The sequence below is a fragment of the Moschus berezovskii genome, chromosome 2 (assembly GCF_049115385.1).
Source record: "Moschus berezovskii isolate FMDL1 chromosome 2, NW_MosBer_1.0, whole genome shotgun sequence".
NCBI lineage: Eukaryota > Metazoa > Chordata > Mammalia > Artiodactyla > Moschidae > Moschus > Moschus berezovskii.
The window spans coordinates 16,305,964-16,329,567 of record NC_142461.1 but is presented as its reverse complement, the minus strand read 5'-3'; the positions used below and the strand labels follow the sequence as shown (position 1 = coordinate 16,329,567).

Below are 23,604 nucleotides of genomic sequence, written 5' to 3'. Positions count from 1 at the left end.
GCTTAGTGGGGAAGTAAGCTTATACCCAGCTAATAATGGTTGATAACATCCCAAATTTGGCCAAAGACAAGCCCACAGATTCAGTAAGCTTTGCATACCCTATAAAGAAAAGCACATTCCTCCTATGTGTCTTCTGCTCTCAGTACTTGCACGCAGTGCTGCTTTGCTTCTGACACCGGATGTGTGTAGGAGTAAGTCTTCGTCACCTTTGGTCAGGCAAAGGAAAAGTGATCACGGAAAAAAACAGATTAACTCAACTTCGTCAAAATTAAAAACTTGTGCTTCAAAGAATACCGTCAAATGCTAGTAGACAAAGACCACAGAATGGGCCAGATATTTGCAATGATGAATCTAATCTTTAAAGGGACTTGTACCCAGAGTATATAAAACTCTTACAACTTAGTAATAAAACTCAGATTTTAAATAAGCAAAGAATTTGAAGATATATCAGTAGCCAATAAATACATGAAAAATGCTCAATATCATAGGTCATTATGAAAATGCGAACCATAACGAGATAACACTGTAACCCACTAGGATAGCTATGGTCAAAAATAAAGATAACAAGTGTTAATGAGGGTGCAGAGAAATTGAAATCCTCACAGGTTGCTGGTGTGAATGTAAAATGATGTAGCCACTTTGGAAAACTGTTTGGCAGTTCTTCAAAGGGTTAAACATAGAGATAATGAGCCATCAATTTGGCTGTTAAAGAATTAGAAGCATATCCACCCAAAAACTTAAATGTGGATGTTCATTAACAGTTTTTCCTTAATAGCCAAAAAATGGAAACAACCTAAATGTCTGTCAGCTGTAAACGGATTAACACTATGTGGTGCATTCACTCGTTGGAATATTTTTTGGCTGAGAAAAGAAATGAAGTACAGAAACATGCTGCAACGTGGATGAAACTGGAAGACATACTGCCAAGCTAAAGGAACCAGACGTGAACGGTCACATGGTGTACTGCAGATAAGAAAGTCACGTAGTGCTGGCTAGGGGCTACAGGGAAGGGGAGATGTGAAGTAAGTGCCAGTGGGCATGGAGTTTCTGTTTTGGGTGATGAAAATATTATAAGGGTAGGTAAGGGAAACCGACTCGATGGACATGAGTTTGAGTGAACTCTGGGAGTTGGTGATGGACAGGGAGGCCTGGTGTGCTGTGATTCATGGGGTCGCAAAGAGTCAGACACAACTGAGCGACTGAATTGAACTGAAGGGAAATGATTATGTAACTCTGAAGTGTCCATGTGATTTATTTCCAATTAGCGGTAATCATGCCTTGAATAAACCTCACTGGTTGCAGTACTACAACTGTGCAAAGCTTGAATTGTGTATTTTAAAGAGTGAATTTTATGGTGTGTGAATTATATCTCAATAAAATTATTATTAAGGGCTTCCCTGGTGGCTCAGTGGTAAAGAATCTGCCTGCCAATGCAGGAGACATGGGTTCAATCCCTGGTCTGGGAGGATCCCACGTGCCGCAGAGCAACTAAACCTATGCACCTCAACTACTGAGCGTGTGCTATAGAACCCAGGAACCACAACTGCTGAACCCTCTTACTGCAGCTGCTGAAACCTATGTCCTAGAGCTCGTGTTCACAGCAATGAGAAGCCTGCATGCCACAACTCGAGAAAAGCTTGGGCATCAATGAAGACCCAGCACAGCCAAAAAAATATAAATAAATAAAAATTTTAAAAAACGATTGTTAAAAATCAATACATGCAATCTATCATGTCAACAGAATAAATAAAAATTTAAAATTGTAAGATCCCATCAACTAGAAAAAAAAAATAAAAGGTAAGAGACATTAAAAAAAAAAAAGATCCCATCAACTATTACCGAAAAGGCATTTGGAAAAAATCCAACACACATTCATACCAAAAGCTCTCAGCAAACTAGACAAAGAGAAGAACATTCTCAGCTTGATAAAGATCATCTGCAAACAACCTGTGGGCAATAGGCACATCGATATATGAAACAGAATAGAAAGCTCAGGATTAGTTCCACACAAATATGCCCAATTAATTTTTGACAGAGGATCAGAAGCAATTCAGTGGAGGAAGGATAGCCTTCCAGCAAATGATGTTTGTTGGAGGAATTGAGCATATATAGAGAAGTGAATGATCCTTGACCCAAACCTCATGCTTTATGCAAAAATTAAGTGAAAATGGACTTCATTATAAACTATAAAACTCACAGATAAGTGTATAGAATACTTGCATGATAGAAGGTTAGTAAAAGGATGGCTTCTACTTTGCCACTTCCCTGGTGGCTCAGTGGTAAAAGAATCCACCTGCCACTGCAGGAGACGCGGGTTTGATCCTTGGTTCAGGAAGATCCCCTGGAGAAGGAAATGTCAACCCACTTCTGTACTCTTACCTGGGCAGTCTCATGGACAGAGGAGCCTGGCGGGTTTCAGTCCACGGGGTTGCAAAGAATCAGACACAACTGAGCACACATGCTTCTACATGTCAAAAGAGTTCTTAGGCTTGACACAAAAAGCACAGTCCATGTCAGGAAAGATTGATAAACTGGTTCTCAATGACATTAGAAGTTTTTGTTTTTCTGTGAAAGACTCTGTTAAGATGAAAAGACAGGCCAGACTGGGAGGAGATATTTGCAAACCGCATATCCAACAAAGGAATAGTATCTACAATATGTAGAGAACCCTTAAAACTCAACAGTATAAAAGCAGTCCAGTTAGAAAATTGGCAGAAGACACATGCGCTTATGGCAAATGCATAAACAAAAAATTGTTTAAGAACTTCCCTGGCTTTGGTCCAGTGGCTAAGACTCCATGCTGCCAATGCAAGGTGCCTGAGTTCAATCCCTGGTCAGGGAACTAGATCCCACCTGCTACAACTGAGAGTTTGCATGCTGCAACTAAAGATCTCCTTACTGCAGTGAAGATCAAAGAACCTGAGTGCTCCAGCTATGACCTGGTGCAGCCAAATGAATAAGTAAATAATAAATATTTTTAAGTTGAATATCATTAGCCACTAGAAAATGCAAATTAAGTCTACAGTGAAAATACCAGTACTTACCTATTAGAATGGCTAAAGTAAAAGCAAAAACCAAAGTCTGTGAGAAGTTCCAAGCAGAGAAAGTGATTCATTCCCACACTGCTAGTAGAAATGTAAAATAGCACAGCCACTCTGGTAACACTTTTTGCAGTTTCTCAAAAAGCTAAATGCAACCACCATATAGCCTGGTAATTGCATTTCTAGGCATTTATCCCAGAAAAATGAAAACTTACGGTTCACACAAAAACTTATGCACAGATTTTCATAGCATCTTTAGTTGTAACATCCCCAGACTGGAAACAACCCAGATTTCCTTCCATGGGCGAATGGTTAGACAAGCTGTGGTACATCCATATCTTGGAATGGTACTCAGCAACAGAAAGAAATGGACTGTTGATATACACAACAATTGCATGAATCTTCAGAAAATAAGCTGAGTAAAAAAAAAGCCAGTCTGCAAGGTTTACAGCTGTATGATTCTATTGATGTCACTTTTTAGGAAAGACACATTTTGAAAATGGAGAATAGTTTTGTAGTTGTCAGGGACTGAGGCGTGCAGACTGGTGGGTGTTGGGTATGATTATTATTAACTTGAAGCATCCTTGAGATAGCATTCTTTATCTTGACTGAGGTGGTGCTTACATGAACCTCCGCGTCTGATGAAATTGTTGAGGACTTTATGAATACAGGTACCAATGGATTATCTAAATAAATCAGTGCACTGTCTCAACGTCAACATCCTGGTTTTGGTATTGTACTATAATTTTGTAAGATTTACCATTGGAAGTCACATAAAAGGAAGATATGTGTGTGTGCTCAGTTGTGTCCGACTCTTTGCGGCCCCATGGACTGTAGCCTGCCAGGCTCCTCTGTCCATGTAATTTTCCTCTCCAGGCAAGAATACTGGAGCAGTTGCCATTTCCTCATCCAGGGGATCTTCCCAACCCAGGCATCGAACCCACATCTCTTGCATTGGCAGGCAGATTCTTTAACACTGAGCCACCTCGGAAGCCCCAACAGGAAGATAGCATCTCTCTATTATTTCTTATCATTGTGTATTAATCAATGATTATCTCAAAGTGAAAGTTTAAAAATTTTTAAAGGGGCACCAGATGAACACGGATGAGAAAATAATTAATTTGCATGAGGAAACTTGAAAGTCAGGTAATCTTTGAACTTTATCATGAGGGATGAATAGAATTTCCACAGGCTTTTGTCTTATTATTATTTAAAAAGGAAGAGGAAAAGGCAATTAACACCGTCACTGACATCCTCTGAGAAGACCTCTCAGAAGGAGGATATGTTTGTATGTCAGTAAACCTTAGGCCTAGGTTAAGTTCAGGAAAATCTGAGGGTGTGAGTTAGAGGGCAAGAACAAGAAGTTTGGATGGAGGAAGATGAGTAAAATTTGGGTATTAAGTGCCTAGGATAATCAATAGGAGATGTCCAAGAGGCAGAAAGAAAAACCTGGCACTCAGTGAAAGGAGTCTGGGCTGCAGATACCTACTCAGGTACATGAAGTAGTAGTTAAAGCCACAAAGTGAATGAATATACCTAGTAAGCCTATAGTCGTAAAAGGGAAAGAGGACCAGTGATGGACTGTGAAGAGCTCCAACGTTTAAAGGGTGGAAGCTTCTTAGGAAAAGGTGAGGAGCGGGTACAGAAAGGAGGATGTTAGAAGAGTTAAAGAGAAGGCACAGGTGGTGGCAAGTTCCAAGCAAGGGTGAGCTGCCCTGGGCTCTGGGACAGAAGTCATTGCATTTATCTGTCAAGCCCTTTTCTTTGTCTTTGGACTATCTCATGAGTTGTTTCAGTGGCATCAGCAGGGCCAACAGAGTGGAAGGGACATGAAAAAGCGGGGACGCCAAGTACACACATGCCTTTCAAGGAGCTTTGCCATGCCAGAGGCTGTGACGGGGAGCTTGACAGAAGCTGGGTCCTGAAGATGTTTGTGAGAATGAGGAGGGTTTGAGCCTGCTGGCAGTCAGCGGGTAAGGAGCCATACACATTTTTGGACTCCTCTTTGGAAATTGCCTTCAGAGCCTAAGGCACATTTTCAACAATGGCAAATCTTCATCTTTTGAGAGCGCATTTGAATTTTGGAAACAGCCAAGTCAGTTTGGAGCCAAGAGTGGTAAATCAGGTGGGTGATCAGGCTGGATAATACAACTTCAAAAAAAAAAAAGTATAATTATAAAGTAGTAAAACTGATTTTCTTGTGAAGCTCGTGAATTGGCTTAGAAAGTAGTTCTTACAGAATTCAACAAACCTCTTGAGCAGTTGTGGCATAATGTGAGCAAGTGTACGGAGTCTCTTGGTAGCTTTCAGAGGAAGACACGGATGTGCGTAGAGGTCCTGTGACATGTGTGATGGTTTTGTTGCATACATTTACTCTTATTTGTTACATGTATTCACTCAGAGTGTGCAAATGTAAAGTTGCCCTGTATTCTCTTTGCCTGAGAGGTAACCTAGTGGAATTATACCAAAGTTTGTATGTGGGAGAATCCAGAGTTTCAAATTGTGATTGTTTAAACAGTTCTCCTGTGGTCTTACAGATGTAATTAGAATTCCTAGGATAGGAGTGTTCCCACAAGCATAATAATGCTTTAAATGTGTGTTCAATTATCCTTTTCTATAGCCGTATTTAATAGTTTCTTGTTGAAATAGAGTTACTTTGAAAATATTAAATCACTCGCATGATCTTGCCTGTTGGGTCAGACCTGACACGGTGCTGGGTATGTAGGAAGCGCTTATTGGGTGTCCCTTTCCTGTTGTCTCTACCTTGGGGCTTGATACACACCAAGGACACACCAAGAGAAAGATCTGTTCCCTAGTGATAGATCATCTCCGTTATGTTCTGCCAGAAATACCCAGGATAAGGAAACTTAACACATGGGAAAGTTTGAAGTTTTCATTTAGCCTTGTTGCTAATGTGGCAAATATACATATATCAAAATATAATTTATTGACTGCATCCTTTGTACTTTTTGATAGGTATAATTATTTTATACTTAAGCATTACCTTATTTCATCATTAAAACAACCCTGTGAAATATTGGATTGGCCAAAAAGTTATTTTATCCAATAATCACCCCTATTCGACAGATGAAGAAACTGTGGCTCAGTTGAGTGTAGTCACTTGCCCGAGGTCACATGGCTGAGGGGGCAAAGCTTGGACTTGAATTCAGTTCTGCAGTCTAGGAACCTCTTACCACCATCTCCGTATGTCTCCACAGTAACACTCATACCCTTGATAAAACATTAAAAAAAAAAAAAACAAAGAAAACATCAAATCAAAACAAACAAACAAACACTGCATGCTTCCCCTCCCCATATTGAGAAAGGAGAAGTTAGAACCTCCTTCAAATCTCTACTGGCCAAAAAAATGTCATAGCATTGTACTTTGTATAATTCGACTTACAGAAGCAATCCTAAAAATTAATTTGTTTTTGAAATAGAAACTTGAGGGACTTCCCAGGTGGTCCAGCAGTTGAGACTCTGGGCTTCCACTGCAGGTGGCGTGGGTTCGATCCCTGGTTGGAACTGGATCCCGTATACTATACAGTGCAGCACTTCCCTCCTCCCACAGTAGTAACTCAATGTTGATACCCTGCCATGCCCTCCCTCTGCTTCCCAGTACCTGGTGCTCCCAGGAGTGGGCAGCGTGGAGGCATCAGCTGTAACATTCTGTCATGGCTTGCTAACAAGAAAGCCTTGGGGAAAGCCACAACGAGTTAGCCATTCTAGGAAACTTTCCACAGCTGTTGCATTAATTAAGACTTTTGGTCCCAAATAACAGAAACCACTGGAGCTCACTTAAGCAGAAAGGGGAATTTGTTTTAAGGATCCTGTGGTGACTCCCAGAATTCAAGGGCTGGGAACCAGGGACTGCAATGAGGCAGGAAACCCAGAAAGGTTTCTTGCTTCACCTCCACCCCCTCATGCCCTCTATACCCTGGCTTCCGCTAACTCACATGAGCCTCTCTTGCTTCCTGCCCCCTCAGGGGGATGGCTGCTACTAAGAGCTACCACAGCCACCCAGAAGGAGCCTTGTTTCTCTCTCCCTCTTCCCTCCTCACATATCTTCCTCTTTCTCTCACTTTCCCTTCCTGTCCTGATTCCAAATTCAAGGGTGAGAATTAAGTTTTGTCCTGCTTTGGGTTACATGTTGGTTTGGGAGAGGGAGCGTCAAGCCATTTAACAGTCCACCACAACTCTTGTTTCCTCCTCCGTTTATACCACGGTGCCACTGCTTACTTTTCTGTCCCAGCAGTTTGAAAATGTTAATGGCCCTGATAGCACAGGAGTGAAATACTAGAATGTAGGTTTTAGAGAGAAATTTGGCAGAGTTATCACTCTGCCACTTACTAGGTATGTGTTCTTGGGCAAGGTACTTAAATTCTCTGAGCCTTTCTTTCTTTACAAGTTAAAAGGAATGTACAGTTACTATATCTCTTATGAAGTCATGGTAGGAATTAAGTATAATAACACGTATAATGCTTAGGTCTAGCATACATTCGGAGAAGGCAATGGCACCCCACTCCAGTACTCTTGCCTGGAAGATCCCATGGATGGAGGAGCCTGGTAGGCTGCAGTCCATGGGGTCGCTAAGAGTTGGACATGACTGAGCGACTTCACTTTCACTGTTCACTTTCATCCATTGGAGCAGGAAATGGCAACCCACTCCAGTGTTCTTGCCTGGGAATCCCAGGGACGGTGGAACCTGGTAGGAGGCCGTCTATGGGGTCACACAGAGTCGGACACGACTGAAGTGACTTAGCAGCAGCAGCAGCATACATTACGCTTGATAAAATACTGTCCCTTCCTTCTTTCTGGTGAGCATTAAGATACATTGCCTTGGACTTGGCAAAGGACTTGGGTTCTAAACCTAGGAAAGTGTCTAGGGTTGTATTCTTAGACCAGAGCTAGAGGTCCCTAGGTATCACCTGAAGTGGATTCCACTCTCACAGATAGATGGTACTTCCAGTCAAGGGGGTATTGGCTCTACCACACCTCCAGCCTTTTTTCCTGTGGTTAGAGCTGAAGGAGCCCAATTAAAGATTCAATTCAGTAAATATTGATTTTACTATTTGCAAGACCCTGAACTCTAGGTTCTAGATCCAACCAGTCAATCTTAAAGGAAATCAGTCCTGAATATTCATTGGAAGGACTGATGCTGAAGCTGAAACTCCAATACTTTGGCCACCTGATGTGAAGAACTGACTCCTTAGAAAAGACCCTGATGCTGGGAAAGATTGAAGGCGGTAGGAGAAGGGGACGACAGAGGATGAGATGGTTGGATGGCATGCCTGACTCAATGGACATGAGTTTGAGTAAACTCCAGGAGTTGGTGATGGACAGGGAAGCCTGGTGTGCTGCAGTCCATGGGGTCACAAAAGAGTCAGACACAACTGAATGACTGAACTGAACTCTGGGTATTATTGAAACTGAAAAATACGTAATTGAAAGAGATAGTCCTTTCTACCAGAGAGAATAAAATCTAGAAAAAGAAATGATGGATCTACACAAGTTACTGATTCAGGATGCTTGGTAGAACTGGCTTACTAAGGCACTATGTTAATGAAGATAGGTCATCTTAAGTAAGGGGAGAAAAGTAGTTTGAAGCCAGATCATGGAGGATATGGAATGCCAAACTGAGGACTGTAATGTCAGGATGGCTGGAAGCCAGTGCAGATTTTTGAGAAAGCATATATTATGAGAAAGGAGCATAATCTAACGGTGTGTTTTAGGAACTTTATCCTGGCAGTCAAATGCTAAAGGATCTGAAAGGCAGGAAAGCAAGAGAGGGAGACTGGAGTCCAGCTGGGGAGCTGTTTCAGTAGGATGTGAGGGCGTGATTATGAATTCAAGATTGGTTCAAAATGTCATAAAGGCTAAAGGATGGGAATTTGGCTGAGAGAGGAATTATGCTGGATAACTTGAACCCTGAAAGTGCAGGAAGAAGTGTAGGCTGTGGATGAGGTCATTGGGGATCACTTCGGGGCTCCTCCTCTCCTGAAGTTGGGGTGGGAATGGAGAAGGGAACAGTCCATGGTTCACTGCACCCTGTGGCTGAGGGAGTACCTACTGTAACTAGAGGTGCTGTATTAGAGCTTGACTTGCCTGGAGAATTTGTGGGTGGTGGTGGTGTTTTTTGAGAAAGGAAATCTAGATAAATTTCAGTGCCTTATTTGGAAACAGTATGGAGGAAACAGTATTTTGAACACATTTTCATCCAAAATCTAAGTATTCTATATTAAAATCAACCAGAAAGTTATTACCAGGATGCTTTTTTTTTTTTTTAACTGTGGAATCAGTTCTGTGAACAATGAAAGAGAATTTTGACCTAAAATTAATATTTAAAAGACAAGACTAGAGTTTGCTTTCCCCATTACTCTTTTCTGTTAAAAATTACAAAATCCTACTTATGTTGGCCAAAGTAATTTTTAGAAAGAGCCCGCGATCATCATGAAATACAGCTGAAATTTTTGACTTTTTAGTTTGCTATATTCATGTTGTTATTATTTTCTACAGTAAATTTAATTAAAATGCTTATGTGTTTTCTTAAATCTCTCACTTCCCTGAACTGAGACTTTAGTAAATGTTCTCTGTACTTTACAGAACTGATCGAGGTCTAATAAGGCGCATTCATGGTGCTCTTATTCATGGTTATAATAAAATCAGTCATTTAGGGGAATACATTTTCCAGGCAGTTCCCCTGTCTCCCAAGGGAAATATTTCGAGGCCCCCCAGTGACCATGGGATTAAAAGGCTTGACAGGGAAGTCCTAGAATTCTTGAAGAACTAGGCCTTTGAAAGATTCATTGTTGTGGACTCTCCCTTTGAAAGAGACCACTTTATCTTGCTCCTAAACATCTATAGGACAGACATAGCACTTTCTGAAAAGAAATTCTGGGTGATGTGGAAGAGCAGACTATGTAGGTAATCCAGTATGGGTAGTGTGTAATTTGAAGAATGATAGTTCCATTTTTATGGTTGCCATAACAATCATACAGTTGTGCAGAAAATGTGTATAGCTTTTATAGAAGGGAGCTGGCACCATTGTAATGATTCTTCTCATATCAGAACGACTGTTTTCAGATCTGAAAAATAGGGGTGGCTTAACCCTTCCCCAGTTAGCTCAGCATGCTCCCTGAGAAGGCTCTTTGGAGCTCCAGTGCTGTGGAAATGTATTCACCACTTACATTTGCATTTTAGCCTGATAAATGGATTGAGAATTAAGGATGATGATCCTTTCAACAGCAGGTTCTGAATTCCAGGCTTGGGAATTCAAAGGATGACTGTTCCTCAAATAGAAATCTAGGAGAGATGTCTAGACATAGTTAATTCCTTGACTTTGTGACTATTTTTAATTCTGTCCACTAGAATTTAAATCTGTCCAATACTGGCCTTTACCATTGTGCTTAAGTTGCTAATAAAGTCATATTAAAATTTGGTTTACATTTTCTGTTTTATTTTAATATATTAACTATGGCTTTTCTGGAAATTGCAAAGCCAAATTTAAAAGAGTAGTATTTTAAAGTAGTATACTTTATGTTCTTCTTTGGCTACTTTTTCCTGCTTTTGGATACTTAGAACTTGACTTTCTCTGGCATACTAAAGAATATTCATTTTGAATAATAAGTTGATGTCAGAACTCTGTATGTGGATTTTCAGGCTGAGGGTAAAAAGTTGTCACATTTAGATTTGGTACCTAAAAATGAAGTCATTGTCAATTTAATCAACCATAGAGAAACGTTTCTCAAAGAAATTTGGGGTAATTATTGGTTCTGCAAAAATGCTTCTGGGTGTTTAAAGCTACAGTTAGACTATGGAACTAAGGGTGACTAGAAGAGATTTCAGCTTCTATTTGAAATCAAACTTCTTGGTCTAATTAACTTCTTTTAACACCTTCTCTTTTGAATTCTTGTTCCATTAAGTTAAAGTTCTGCAGTTCTGTGATGTTAGCAAGTTACTTTATCTCTCTGAGCCTCAGTTTCCCATCTATAAAAGGAGAGTGAAAAATCACCTCTCATGAGATGATTTCTAGGTGATGTAGGGGGAGGAAAAAGCATTTTTAATGAGAGTGAGATTTCCTATGTCTTGAGCTATAGACCTCAGATACATTTTACACATAGGAGAACTTTTCATGGCTAAACTCTTAACCTTATATTTAGGGGTTTGGATATTTGATCCCCCTATGAGACCATTTCCTGTAAAATCAATCACTGTTCTTCCACTCTGTTTTAAAGTAACCCCAATGTGATATTTTAAATCTGGGTTATAAGAAAGCTCTACTACCAGAGGTCAAAGAAGAGAGTGAGATGTTCAGCGAGCATTTCTGGTAGAAAGACTTTGTGGGCCCTGTGGAACTGGGCTGTTCTCGTTGCTCCCTTAGCTGTGCAGAGCTGCGTTCTGAACACCTGCAAGCCTGGGTTTTAGACTTGGACAGGAAGTGAAACAGCGAAGAGGCCAATCCATTCCTGATCTACACATCAACTGTTTTGGTTGAATTGTGCCCAGTAGTTCAGGGCTTTCAGATAAACTAATTGGTGGCTCCCAGGCCTTTGCACTAGCTCTTTCTTTTGCCTGTCTTTCTTCCTCATATAAAGTCTGTGGCTCACTCCTCACCTCCTTCAAGTCATCTTCAAATGTCACCATCTCTTTTGAAGCCTGTGCTGACTATCCTATTTATAATTGTTATCAGTACTTCCAACCCTCCTTACTCTGTTTTAATGTTCTTTTTTTTTTTTTTTAACCTCCATCACACTTAATTGCAATACTGTTTATTTTCTGCAGCCTCCTCCCCCACTAGAATGTAAATGGCTAAGATTCTTTACCCTGAGGTTGGGAAAGATTGAAGGCAGGAGGAGAAGGGGACGACAGAGGATGAGATGGTTAGATGGCATCACCGACTCAATGGACATGAGTTTGGGTAAACTCCCAGAGTTGGTGATGGACAAGGAGGCCTGGTGTGCTGCAGTCCATGGGGTCACAAAGAGTCAGACATGACTGAGCAACTGAACTGAACTGAACACTTAATTACAATACTGTTTATTTTCTGCAGCCCCCTCCCCCACTAGAATGTAAATGGGTAAGATTCTTTGTTCTCAAATGTGTCCCAGAACCTAGAGTAGTAAATGCCCATAAACAATGAATGGAGGATTTCTGGCCTTCTTTCTGTTAACCTCTGATAGCTTCACATTGACATTCTACTGGTTTCTACAACTTCAGTTTGTTCTTGACAGAAAATAAGTGAAAATTTATGAAAAGAGATGCAACTATACATAGGTATCAACCATTTAGTACAAGAAAGTCAGACACAACTTAGCGACTGAACAACAACAAAAGCAAAATATCTAAAGCTGACCTAAGACGATAATAAATGGTCCTAATGTTTATCAAATGTATGGCGTCACCACACAGAGAAAAAATTAACTTTTGGGCACTGTGCTTTTGACCTCCTTAGTGCCTATATTCTAAGGATAAACCTCCAAAGAAAAAAACTTAACAGATACTTTGTTGCTGGCAGATAGTGGGATTGTATTTCTGCAACTGTTTTGAATATTGAAGCCATGGGGAGCAGAGGTTCTCAGCCGGAGAAGAAGCATGTAAATATGGAATGGGAGAAGATGAGAAAGAACTCTGTAGCACTAGAGTACAGTCGGAGGTATAAACATGACTGAAACAGTATACTAGGTTTTACCATATGAAACTACCAGTTTTAGGTCATAAGTAATCAAATATCAGCAATTTCACATGACGACTCAGTATTTTCTAATTCTGCTCTTTAAAAGGGCCAAGTGATAATGAGCATAGCCATCTCTAGGACCCTATCCTGATTTCTAAATACCGTTCATTCTCCACTGAAAGAAATTTGGGCTCCTTAGGGACATGCTGATTATTAGTCTGGGGCAGGAAATGTATAAGGTGAGCCTGAAATATTTACTGTGCCAAAAAGCATAGAAGTGCTGGAAGACTGAAGGAGACACATCACAAGCACACAGAGATCACTGGAAGGGCTTCCGCCAGCCTAGTTTGGAACAGTTTGAGTATTAGAATAGTAATGGTAATGGATTATACTTCATATCAGTTTTTTAAAGTCACTGCATCTGTAATAATACTCAAAGAAAAACCAGAAACAAACAAAAAAGTAGGGAGCAGAGCAGGAAAAGCTCTTGACAGAAGAGTGTCTTCTAATAATACAGAAGGTATCATGGGGTTAGAGAAAAGCACCATTTTACAGCTTGCAAAGCTATGATTGATTCAGGCAAAATTCATCAGTGGAAGCTAAAATCACTGGATGAAAGGTTATTTGAACCTTTCTCTAATTGTTGTTTTTGTTGTTGCTAAGTCATGTCTGACTCTTTTGCAACCCCATGGACTGTAGCCCACCAGGCTCCTCTGTCCGTGGAATTCTCCAGGCAAGAATACTGGAGTGGGTTACCATTCCCTTCTCCATGGGATCTTACCCATGCAGGGATTGAACCCACGTCTCCTGCATTGGTAGGTGGATTCTTCACCACTGAGCCACCAGGGAAGCCATGAAAAGTTGTTTCCGAACAGGATATTCACATGATCTAAAAATTTTATTCCACAGATTAGTTATTAATTAACAAAGAGTAAAAGGGAGCCAGAATGATCTGGCTCTTAGCACCTTAGCAGATCAAATCTGGCACCCTGACAGCTTGTACCTTCTGAAGGAATGCAGTACAAAGCACGCCATCACCTGTGAAGGGTTCGTGGCAGAAGTTCCCCCGGAATCTAGTCAAGACTTAAAACCTAACTTTCTGTTTCTTGGAAATTTAGAGATTAGTTTTGCCACATTTGATTTATTTCTGTCCTTTCTTCTCTTCCTCCTTCCATAAGGAAACAAGCTGATAAATCTAGAACATGAGACATTGTACAAAACAACTGGCCCGGACTCTTCAAAAAAGAAAAAAAAAAAGGCAGTGTTATATTTATAAGAAAAAAAAAAAGAGGGATTCATGTACACTAAACAAACTAAAGAGACATGACTACCAAACACTATGTAAACCTTGATTAGAGCCCAGATCAGGAGGAATACAAAAAGCTAAAGAGCCTTTGTGAGACAACTGAAGACATTTAAATGTGACTGTAGGTTGGATATAGGGAGGTACTATTCATCTTAACTGGGATAGTAGTATTGTGCTTCTGCAGAAGAATGCCTTCATTCTTAGAAGACACATGCAGAAGGATAAAGGGGTACAGTTTCATGATCTGTACGCAATTTAAAATGTTCAAATGTTTAAGAAAAGCTAAGTATGTGAGAAGAGAGACAGAGGGAAGAGAAAGATAAAAGAAATACGTCAAAGTGTTGACATTTGATGAGTCTTAATGATAGGTATATGGATGTTAATTTTACTCTTCTTTAAACTTTCCTGAAAGTTTTACATTTTTCAAAATGAAAATTGAGAAGAAAGTAAATTTTAACATCTTCTCTAAGGTTTTAACATCTTCTTTAAGTATTGTTAATTGGTGGAAAATTGCGTTACAATATTGTGTAGGTTTCTGCCATACATCAACATGAATCCATAGATTCTCTAAGGTTAAACCATGACTTTCCTGGCCTGTGCTGTGACCTCTGGCTCCCAGAGTACCAGGCTAGCCTCATCTGCTCCAGGGTGTTGGGTTTTTTAAGTATAAAATGGCAAGAGGTTCAGTGAATGGGTGAGTAAGCAAATACAACAGTGGAGACCATTTCGGTCTTTTCTGACCTGGTTCTTATCATATCACAGTCCTTTGGAAAGTAACCTAACAACTATATTCATGTGGTCCGGGATTTTGCTAAAGCTGGAGGTAGACCTTCTGTGGACCCTAGGTTTAAACCCTCTAGGTGGGTGAACAGATGCTCAGAGGACTGCACCCTTTCTTTATGTTCACTCTCTGGCCTCATGGATTTCCCTAGTGACTCAGACAATAAAGAATCTGCCTGCAATGCAGGAGACCCGGGTTTGATTCCTGGGTCGGGAAGATCCCCTGACAAAGGGAATGGGCCCACTCCAGTATTCATGCCTGGAAAATTCCATGGACAGAGGAGTCTGGCAGGCTACAGTTCATGGGATCACAATGAGTCAGACACAATTGAACGACTAACTCTTAACAGTATGGCCTCGTATGTGTCATTTCATCACTTGGGGGGAGTGGAGGGACAGATGGACCAAGATATCTTTCTGCTTTAAATAGGCCTTAGTCTTTTTCTGTTCTGAAAGATCTGTGATTTGTGTCCGGCTTTTTAGCATCTGCTGTGGTAGCAGTCGTGAGTGAAAGCATATTAACGTATCTGCAGCTGCTGTCAGAAAAAAAGAAAAGGTCCAGCCTGCTGTACTTAGTGGAGCTGGTTTAGGTTTGAGTGGTGCTCCCAGCCCCTTTTGCTTTTGACAGAAGTCCGCCTGTCCCAGAGGAGAATCAGTGTAGAGTAGAAGCTTGGATGAATTCAGCATCTGACTTGACTGGTTCTTCCTAGCAGTCATCTGGCTGGACTCTGTACGTGATGCTCCATAGAGATGCATTATCATAGTGGAGTGCTTCAGCTCCTTAGTTATTGGTCCTGCTCCAATTTACATAAAATTTTCTGGTTTCTATATAAACTCTGTTGTTTTTCAGTCACTGAGTTGTGTCCAACTTTGTGACTCCAGGGACTGCAACACACCAGGCTTCCCTGTCCATCACCAGCTCTCGGAGTTTGTGCAAACTCATGTCCATTGAATCAGTGATGCCATCTAACCGTCTCATCCTCTTTCGTCTCCTTCTCTTCCTACCTTCAATCTTTCCCAGCATCAGGGTCTTTTCCAAAGAGTCAGCTCTTTGCATCAGGTGGCCAAAATATTGGAGCTTCAGTTTCAGCAATAGTCCTTCAAATGAATATTCGGAGTTGATTTCCTTTAGAATTGACTGGTTTGATCTCCTTGCTGTCCCATCTAATCTAAGAAGGCGAGTAAAATTTGTACTCTTTATCCCTTTAAGTTTATTTCTTAAATATTTTCCATCCCTTTCCATCCATTCACCATCATTGACCCAGATCTTCCTCACCAGAATTGCTTGCTAGCAAGGAGACAAACCCAGAGTCACGGACAGAGGAGGGCCTCTATAAATTTTGTTAGTCTGCAAATGGTCCCTGAACCGCAGTTTGTAAAACACTGTTTTATGAGAAAAGAAGATGGGATGAAGACAGAAAAGGACACCCTTGGAAACAATAACAACTGTGGTGTGACCACAGGGTTGGACGCCAGGAGGTCATGAGTTCTAATCCTAAATGTATTTCTCAAGACACAGTGGCAAAACTGAATGGAAAAGGGCTCAAGGGAGCCCTTTTGGTCATTTTTTTTCATTCACTTATGCATCAGCTATTCATTACATGTGTGCCTTCAGTGTGCTGGAAGAGATCCACAGGTCGGTCAGTGTCAGAGCCAGACCTTGAGGAGCTCCCAGTCTTGTCACAGTGCTGAGACATGCGTCCATAAGTAACCGACGTGCTGTTGGATAGGGCCTGGTTGCAGGCTTGGGCAGGGCAGCTGTGGGGGAGGTGACTTCTACTCTCTAGAGCCACAAAAGTTCCCTTGATAAAAAAAAACAGAGCATTGCAGCCAGGCCTTTAAAAGATGGGTAGGTCTTAGGCGTTGGAGACCGGTGGGATAAATGTCCTAATGTTAGGAATTTCACCACCAGTGTCTGAGGGATCAGAAGGTGTAGAGAAGAGGTTGGCATATAAGGTGCACGTTGGGAGTATGCAATCTGATTGGAAAAATACGAGTGGGGGCCGTGTCCTGAAAGGCTTTGAATTCTAAGCTGCATTTTCCTCAGTAAGGAGTTGATGAAGGTTTTTGACCAGACTCATGCTTTAAGATGATTAATCTGGCAGCAACCATGACTTTGGGGAGAACAATTTCTGTGATGTGGTAGGGGCCACGGCCCAGATCCAGGGAGGTAAACGGTGACAACGTGGTGAGTAAGTGTTGCCGTGGAGACTGGACAGCTGCTTCCAGCTGCAAGGAGGCAGAGCGATGGGTGCCTTGAGGAGGAATAGGACTTAAGGTCAGAGGAAGAGTATGTGAGTGACAGAGGAGCAGTGGTTCTTTCTATGTTTCTGTTGTTTCCCGGGATCCTTGGCCAGGTGGTAAGAGATTGCAGAAGGCTTCTAGTTATTCTTCATGTGTTCTTTTCCAGGACCAATGGCTTTGAGCAAAACAGTCTTCGAGGTTTTCTGTCACTTTAAAAAATTTGACTAAGCCCTTGAGTCACGTGCCTTCAAAAGCTGGTTACATAACCCGGCTCCGGATTGGGTTTCTGCAGCCTCATGCACTGGAGCCCTCGTTCTCTCCCTCCCCCACCTGGCACTTGATTTTCTGTGGGTCAGGGTTAGTTTCTTTCTAACCATTGTTGCGGAACTCTTTAAATATTTGGTCTCACAGGTTCTAAAAACTGGCAGGCCAGGCTGCTCCCTGCAGGTTGTGAGACCAAAGGCTTCCAGAAGAGGAGCCAGTACAATCCCAAGCATGTTAACCGAGTTTAACAGCTGCGCGGAGCACCGCCTCTGTAGGGCTGGGCTCCCAGGGCTGAGGCCAGCAGCTCCCAGCCGCTGTGGCCCGCAACCAGGAAGAGCCCTCCTGCACCACATCGTGGCTGAGTCGTAATTGTGGCGATGACAACAGATTAAATCGCTGGCTCTCAGCACTGAGGACTGGGGTTTGTCAGGGTCACTCAGTGTTCCCTCGCTTCTCCCAATTTTCCACAGTGAGAGAGCAAGCTTGGAGTCCACTGCTACAGTGCAAATACTGGCTGGGAGCTTTCCAAGTTTTACTCTCTCTAGAAGTTAGGCCTCTTAGTAGCCTAGACTGCCTGTCTCTCTTTTCTTCTAGTACCCCCTGAACGCATGATTCTGAATGTTGTAACCCCTCAATATATGTGCATATGTTTTTATAAGCTGGTTTTTTTAAAAATGATTTAAGACCACTTGCAGATACGCATATAATGCAGTGAATAACTTTTATATCAGGTTTCAGGGCAAAAGGAATATATGGAGAATAGACACACCCAGGATAAAGATTAGTTCATAAAGTTCAAATTATAAATAAGATTCTCTCGAAACAGATCACACATGTTTTTTTCTGAGTTTCCTAGTAGCCAAAGCAAAGAAGGAAACTTCAAAAGGATAAAATTCACAAGTGTGTGTGTGAGGTACGGGCAGCCCATCAGCTCAGGAGAAGAGAGAGTCTCTGCACTGTGTAAACTTCTTGTGTAAATGCTTATGAAAGGGACATTGAATGAGCAAATGGGCCCTCACCGGCTTCCCTGAAGTGAATTGTGTAGCCATCTGGTTGGCCTCTTGCGGTGTCCCATGGGGTAGGCTTGGTGGTGAGGCCGTGTATGACAAGATTCCACTGTGACGGGTGTGTCACGGGTGCATTTATCACCCCTCAAATCTGGGAGATTCTCTGCCACAAAAAAAGTACCAAGATCAAATAAGTCTGGCAAGGATTATGCGATTCCAGCATGTTGTAGGCTCTGAGAAGTTCTCCAATTAAAAAATTGGCTCAGCATTTACCAAACTGATTTAATTATAAGACCTTTAAAAAAAATTAAAACACTTATTTTGGAAACACTGAAGGAAATGGCAACCCATTTCAGTATTCTTGACTGGGAAATCCCATGGACAGAGAAGCCTGGTGGGATACAGTCCATGGGACAGTCCATGTGTCCACAAAGAGTTGGACACAACTGAGTGACTAACACTTTGACTTGATCTAAAACAAAGATTAGCACACTTTCTGCTAAGGGTCAGACAGATATTTTAGCACACTGCCCCTGCCAAAAGTACCCAGCTCAACTCTGCCATCGTATCCTAAAAGCTTGATAATGTTTTGATAAAGCTTCATTTCTGTATGCTGAAATTTGAATTTCATACAATTTTCACATGTCACGAAATAACATTTTTCTTATTTCTTTTTCAAACATTTAAAAAGACAAAAACCATTCTTAGCTTGCAGGCTGTTCAGAAACAGGTGGCAGGCCCAGTTTGGTCTGAGAACTGTAGTTGGCCAAACCCTGATCAAGATACTGTTTGGATGGTACGTCTTCCAGCAAACCTTCCTGAATACCATTCCTCAGAGTTGTTTTCATTCGGACTTGTATCTTTCTGGTTTAAGAACAGATTTTCTTGAAAAAGTGTAATTGAACATTGGTTTGAGTGCTTATGGGCTAGTCTTAAGATTTTTCTCAAAGGTTGTGTGGGCCCTCTCAGACATTTACAAACTAATAATTGAAGCCTTAAAGTTTTATTCTGTCACATATGGCTGAATCAGTTTGAGGCTGGAAATGTTTTAGCGAGCCTTATCTTTCTTTCATAGAAATAAAATTCTCAAAACACCTAGAGACATTTGATTTTAAGAAAACTTAACTTCCCAGTTAAATCTCTAAGTAAACCAGTAAACTGTGGCCCCCGTCAAACTAACAGAATACTCTTTTTGATTTTGACTCAAGGAACGTTCTTTTAGTTTCTTATGCTGCCCTTATGGTGATTGTAGGTGGGTCAAAACTTTCCCACCACCAAGTCAGACATTTCAGTTTCAATTAAAAAAGTGTTTATTGAGTACTCATGATTTACAATGCAGTTTGCTGACTTTTATAGAGGATCCAAAAAGGAACAAGAAACAGACAGCTCCTTCTTTACCTTGTGAATCAAGTTCAAGAGTCTCACCAATTTAGAGCCCATCGCCATGGTATCAGGGTTAATTTCACCTCATTGTCTCTTCCCGTAAGGTTACACTCGTTACTTCCTATCAGGATGCATTCATTACTTCCCGTCAGGTTGCACTCATTACCTCTGTAGGAGAGTCCAGTGGGAGTGGGGAGTGCTGACTCAAATAGCCTGCCTGTGGGGAAGGGAGAATAGTTTCTGCCAAACACCCCAACCTCCAGGCCAGTGCCTGGGTAGATGGGGCAGGCAGTGTGGGGAACTAAGGACTGCCCAAATCTTAGATATTTACATGGTAGGAATGGCTGGGTTGGGTGGGGCATGTTACTTGGGAAATTGTAAAGCAAAATGAGACTGTCCAGGGGCTTCACAGATTAGGAATGAGATGCGCGCAGGGATACTGTGTGTGGTGATAAATAGGCATGGGGTGTACTCAAGTGTATGAGCTTGGGGGAAGCATATGATTATTTCAAGGAAAAAAAGTTGTGATTAGGGCCATTTCCAAGTAGAACTGCATCATGGCCAACTCAATGGACCCAAAGCTTTTCACAGAACCTACTCTTGGGGCTCATCCCTGTGTCACGAGTCAGGCCATTTATTCTTAGGCACATCCTGCTTTTGCATGGCTGGAGAAGGCTCAGTAAATCTTCCTTGGAGGATTTATATTCCTTGAAGGACAGGTTCCCATCAGTCATCGAGAAAGAGGGAGGTGAAGAAAGGACGGACCGTCAGAGAGTTAATTTACTGAAGGGACTTGCCCCTCTTCAGATGGCCTTCTTGGGAAGCCTCACTCCCAGAGGCTGCCTCAGCTCCACGTGCCCGCACCTGTTGCTCAGGATCAAGGAGAAAGAGGGGCCAGGCCACAGAGAGGGGGAGGAGGGCCCTCAGAGACAGTGCAGAGCCTCAGCCTCCCCAGTTCACAGTTTCCTAAAGATCTCCTTCTCAGAGAGACCAGAGAGCAGTCCCTCCCCACTTCGCCTACTATTTATACCTTTGCAAAATAACTGTTCTTTAAAGCTGCACTCCGGTGGGGTCAAGTTTCGGTTATTTGTGGCCTTGCTAATTCCGTCTTCAATCTTTCCTAGAAAAGACTGTATCTTCACCATTGACCCGTCAACTGCCCGAGACCTCGATGACGCCCTCTCCTGCAAGTCCCTCGCTGACGGTAGGATGGGGTTTCTGTACACTCTGGGCGGCAGGCAAGGATGCACAGTGTAACATGCAGGGTTAGGTTTGCTCTGTCCCTGAACTTGCCCCCGGCCACTGAGCCTCCACAGGTATGTAACCTCAAGACTGTACTCCCGCTCCGACTTTGGTGAGAGGTGGGAATAAAAAATGTCCTCTTAAGGGATCCTCCTCAGGCCTCAGAAGGGGCAGCAGGGAGGGCGGAAGAACTGATTTCAGGCCTGGCCGTGCAGGAAGTGCCAGTATGGGCATGGCTTGTTAGAGAAGAAGAAGCCCCTGAGCCCTGCCTGGGTGAAGCACGGAGTTCTTCACCTGAACTGAAGGACACACAGCGGCGATTCCAGGCTCAGCAGGGTAGCAGGACAGCCCCTCTGAGGAAGCCCCTCAGGGCCAGTGCCGCTCAGTAAGGGTCTTCAGCCTGCCCAACAGGTTGTGGAAGGCAGCCGTTAGGGGCTCTTGAAACCTTCTTTGGGGACAGAGATAGGCAGGAAAAAGTAGCATTCGAAAACTACAGTAGCGGGAGGGGAAAGTGTGTGAGGTGTGAGAAGAGTAAACCTAGCTATCTGCTTCTTCACGCCCCCCTACCTCCACCCCCAACCCCACCACCATGTGCTGCTCCAGCTTCTCAAGCTGCTTCCTGCCCTGCTCTGGGGTGGGGAAAAGGGTTTCTGGTGACTGCTGTGGCATAAGTCATTCTCCAGTATGGCTTTGGCCGGCCTGCCCCTCATGTTATCCACCTTCAGGGCTTAAATATGCTGCAGAGTGTTGGTGGCCCAGCGACCCGGTCTTTGCAAACCCTGCAGAGATGTTCACATATTCCATTAATATCCAGAACTCCATGGGTTCAGTGTGTTGTCTCTTCTCCATAAGAGACAGGGAGGCTCTCAGTAGATGGAAAGCTGAGAGACAGAAAATACCACAGCCCAGAAGTGCTCTCATCTTCTTCTAGTAAGAGTTCTCCTTGAGAGTCTGGGCCATGTTGCTTGGTGTTTTCAACCACAGAAAGCTGAAAGGACGATAAAGGATAAAGAGAGAGGAAAGGTCTCATGGGAATTTCAGATGAATTACGTGTTTTTACAGTCCAAAGTTAGAGCAGTCTACTTAAAAAAGCAAATTGAGCAATCTTTGCTACATGCAAGGCTTGGGCCTTCTCACACTCACAACCTCCCCGCTGAGCTCCAGCTGAAAAGCGTCCCCAGGCAGAAAGCCCGGTGACACTGGACCTCACTTCCTGTATTTCCTTTCTCTCCATGTTCACAGTCCTGCTCTATTTGTAGCCAAATGCTTGGAAACTGTTGCTTCATTTACTCTGGCTGCTTCTGTAGTAGTTAATGGCGGGAGGGTGGGCCTGATTCCCATCTCCCCTGTCTTCAGCTGGCCCACATGGTATTCCCCTTGCGGGGACACCGGGGAGCAGGCACGTGTCCTGTCCCCCTCACTCCACACTCTGTGTGTCGCGTCTAGGGCACCAGGTTACCAGCAGAGGCTTCGTGTATGAAAATGGCAAAAGATGGGGCCAGAAGGGTTGGTTGGGGACAAGTTGTACATGTTTAGAAATTTCCAACATATTCCAAAGAATATGCTTCATCAGACAATCGAAAACCGATTGTTTTCGAACTGCTCTTTGGGTGAAAAAGTCCCAGTGAGGGAAGTCATTTAGCAGTGTAAGGTAGAGGAAAAGGAGAGGAAATAGGAGCCAAGAAACACTGTGATCCTTTAGAGAGACAGATTGAAGCGCCTGGACTGGAGAGGAGAGAAGTCTTAGTTGCTTAGTCGTGTCCAACTCTTTGTGACCCCATGGACTGTAGCCCTCCAGGCTCCTCTGTCCATGGAATTCTCCAGGCAAGAATACTAGAGTGGATAGCCATTCCCTTCTCTGGGTATCTTCCTGACCCAGGGATCAAACCTGGGTCTCCTGCGTTGCAGGCAGATTCTTTACCATCTGAGCCACCAGGGAAGCCCGGACTGGAGATGCTGGCATTATTATTAATGGGTGTGGGGAGGACAGCTGTGGAAAAAGCGGTAATGACAGATCAATGGGGGTGGATGTTGGAGTGGAGGGAGGGGAATCCAAGATGGGGCAAAAGTTCCAACCTGGATGATGAGGACATGGAATCTATGTGGTGGAAACTGGGAAACAAGGAGGACAACAAGGAGGTTTCAGAGAGAGCATGTCTATGTGGAATTGCTGCCTGAAGACATGTGTTTGGGTTTCCCTGGTAGCTCAGACGGTATATGTAAGCTGCTGCAGATGCTCTGCAGAGGAGGTGGGGACAGGTGGGCTAAACGTGTGCGGTCCATCTCATCATATCCAGAGGGCCGTGGAGATGAGTAGATAATGCAGCAGAACACAAAGGGTGATTTTCTTAGGATGATGGGACCATAAGTGATTTTTCCCTTTTTCCTAGTTTCCAGATTTTCATAATGTGGTAATAATAGCTTTATAATGAAAAAATTTTGTAATAAAAAAAATTACGAGGTGCCAGAAATCACAGGCTGCCCGGTAGCCACCATCCCAGGTGATGAGATACCTTCCATCTGCTTCGCTACTGCTGCATGCCAGAGGAGTAAGGAACGTCTGGTCATTTGGCAGAGCAATAGATAAAGGACATGCAAAGGAATCAGGGAAGAGTCTGAAAAGACCTGAGTTGGGCAGTCAAGCATTTTTTTGGTGGCACTTCT

General features: G+C 42.7%; 1 protein-coding gene across 3 annotated transcripts in view; it reads left to right on the top strand.

Annotated features, from left to right (window-relative positions):
- DIS3L2 (DIS3 like 3'-5' exoribonuclease 2) overlaps positions 1–23,604 on the top strand; it is a 368,569-nt gene that overhangs the window by 187,702 nt on the left and 157,263 nt on the right. For all 3 annotated transcript variants that reach the window (XM_055397563.2, XM_055397562.2, XM_088844794.1), the window contains exon 10: positions 20,823–20,902. In XM_055397563.2, the coding sequence (XP_055253538.2) occupies positions 20,823–20,902 (80 nt within the window). The remainder of the gene's footprint in view (positions 1–20,822; positions 20,903–23,604) is intronic.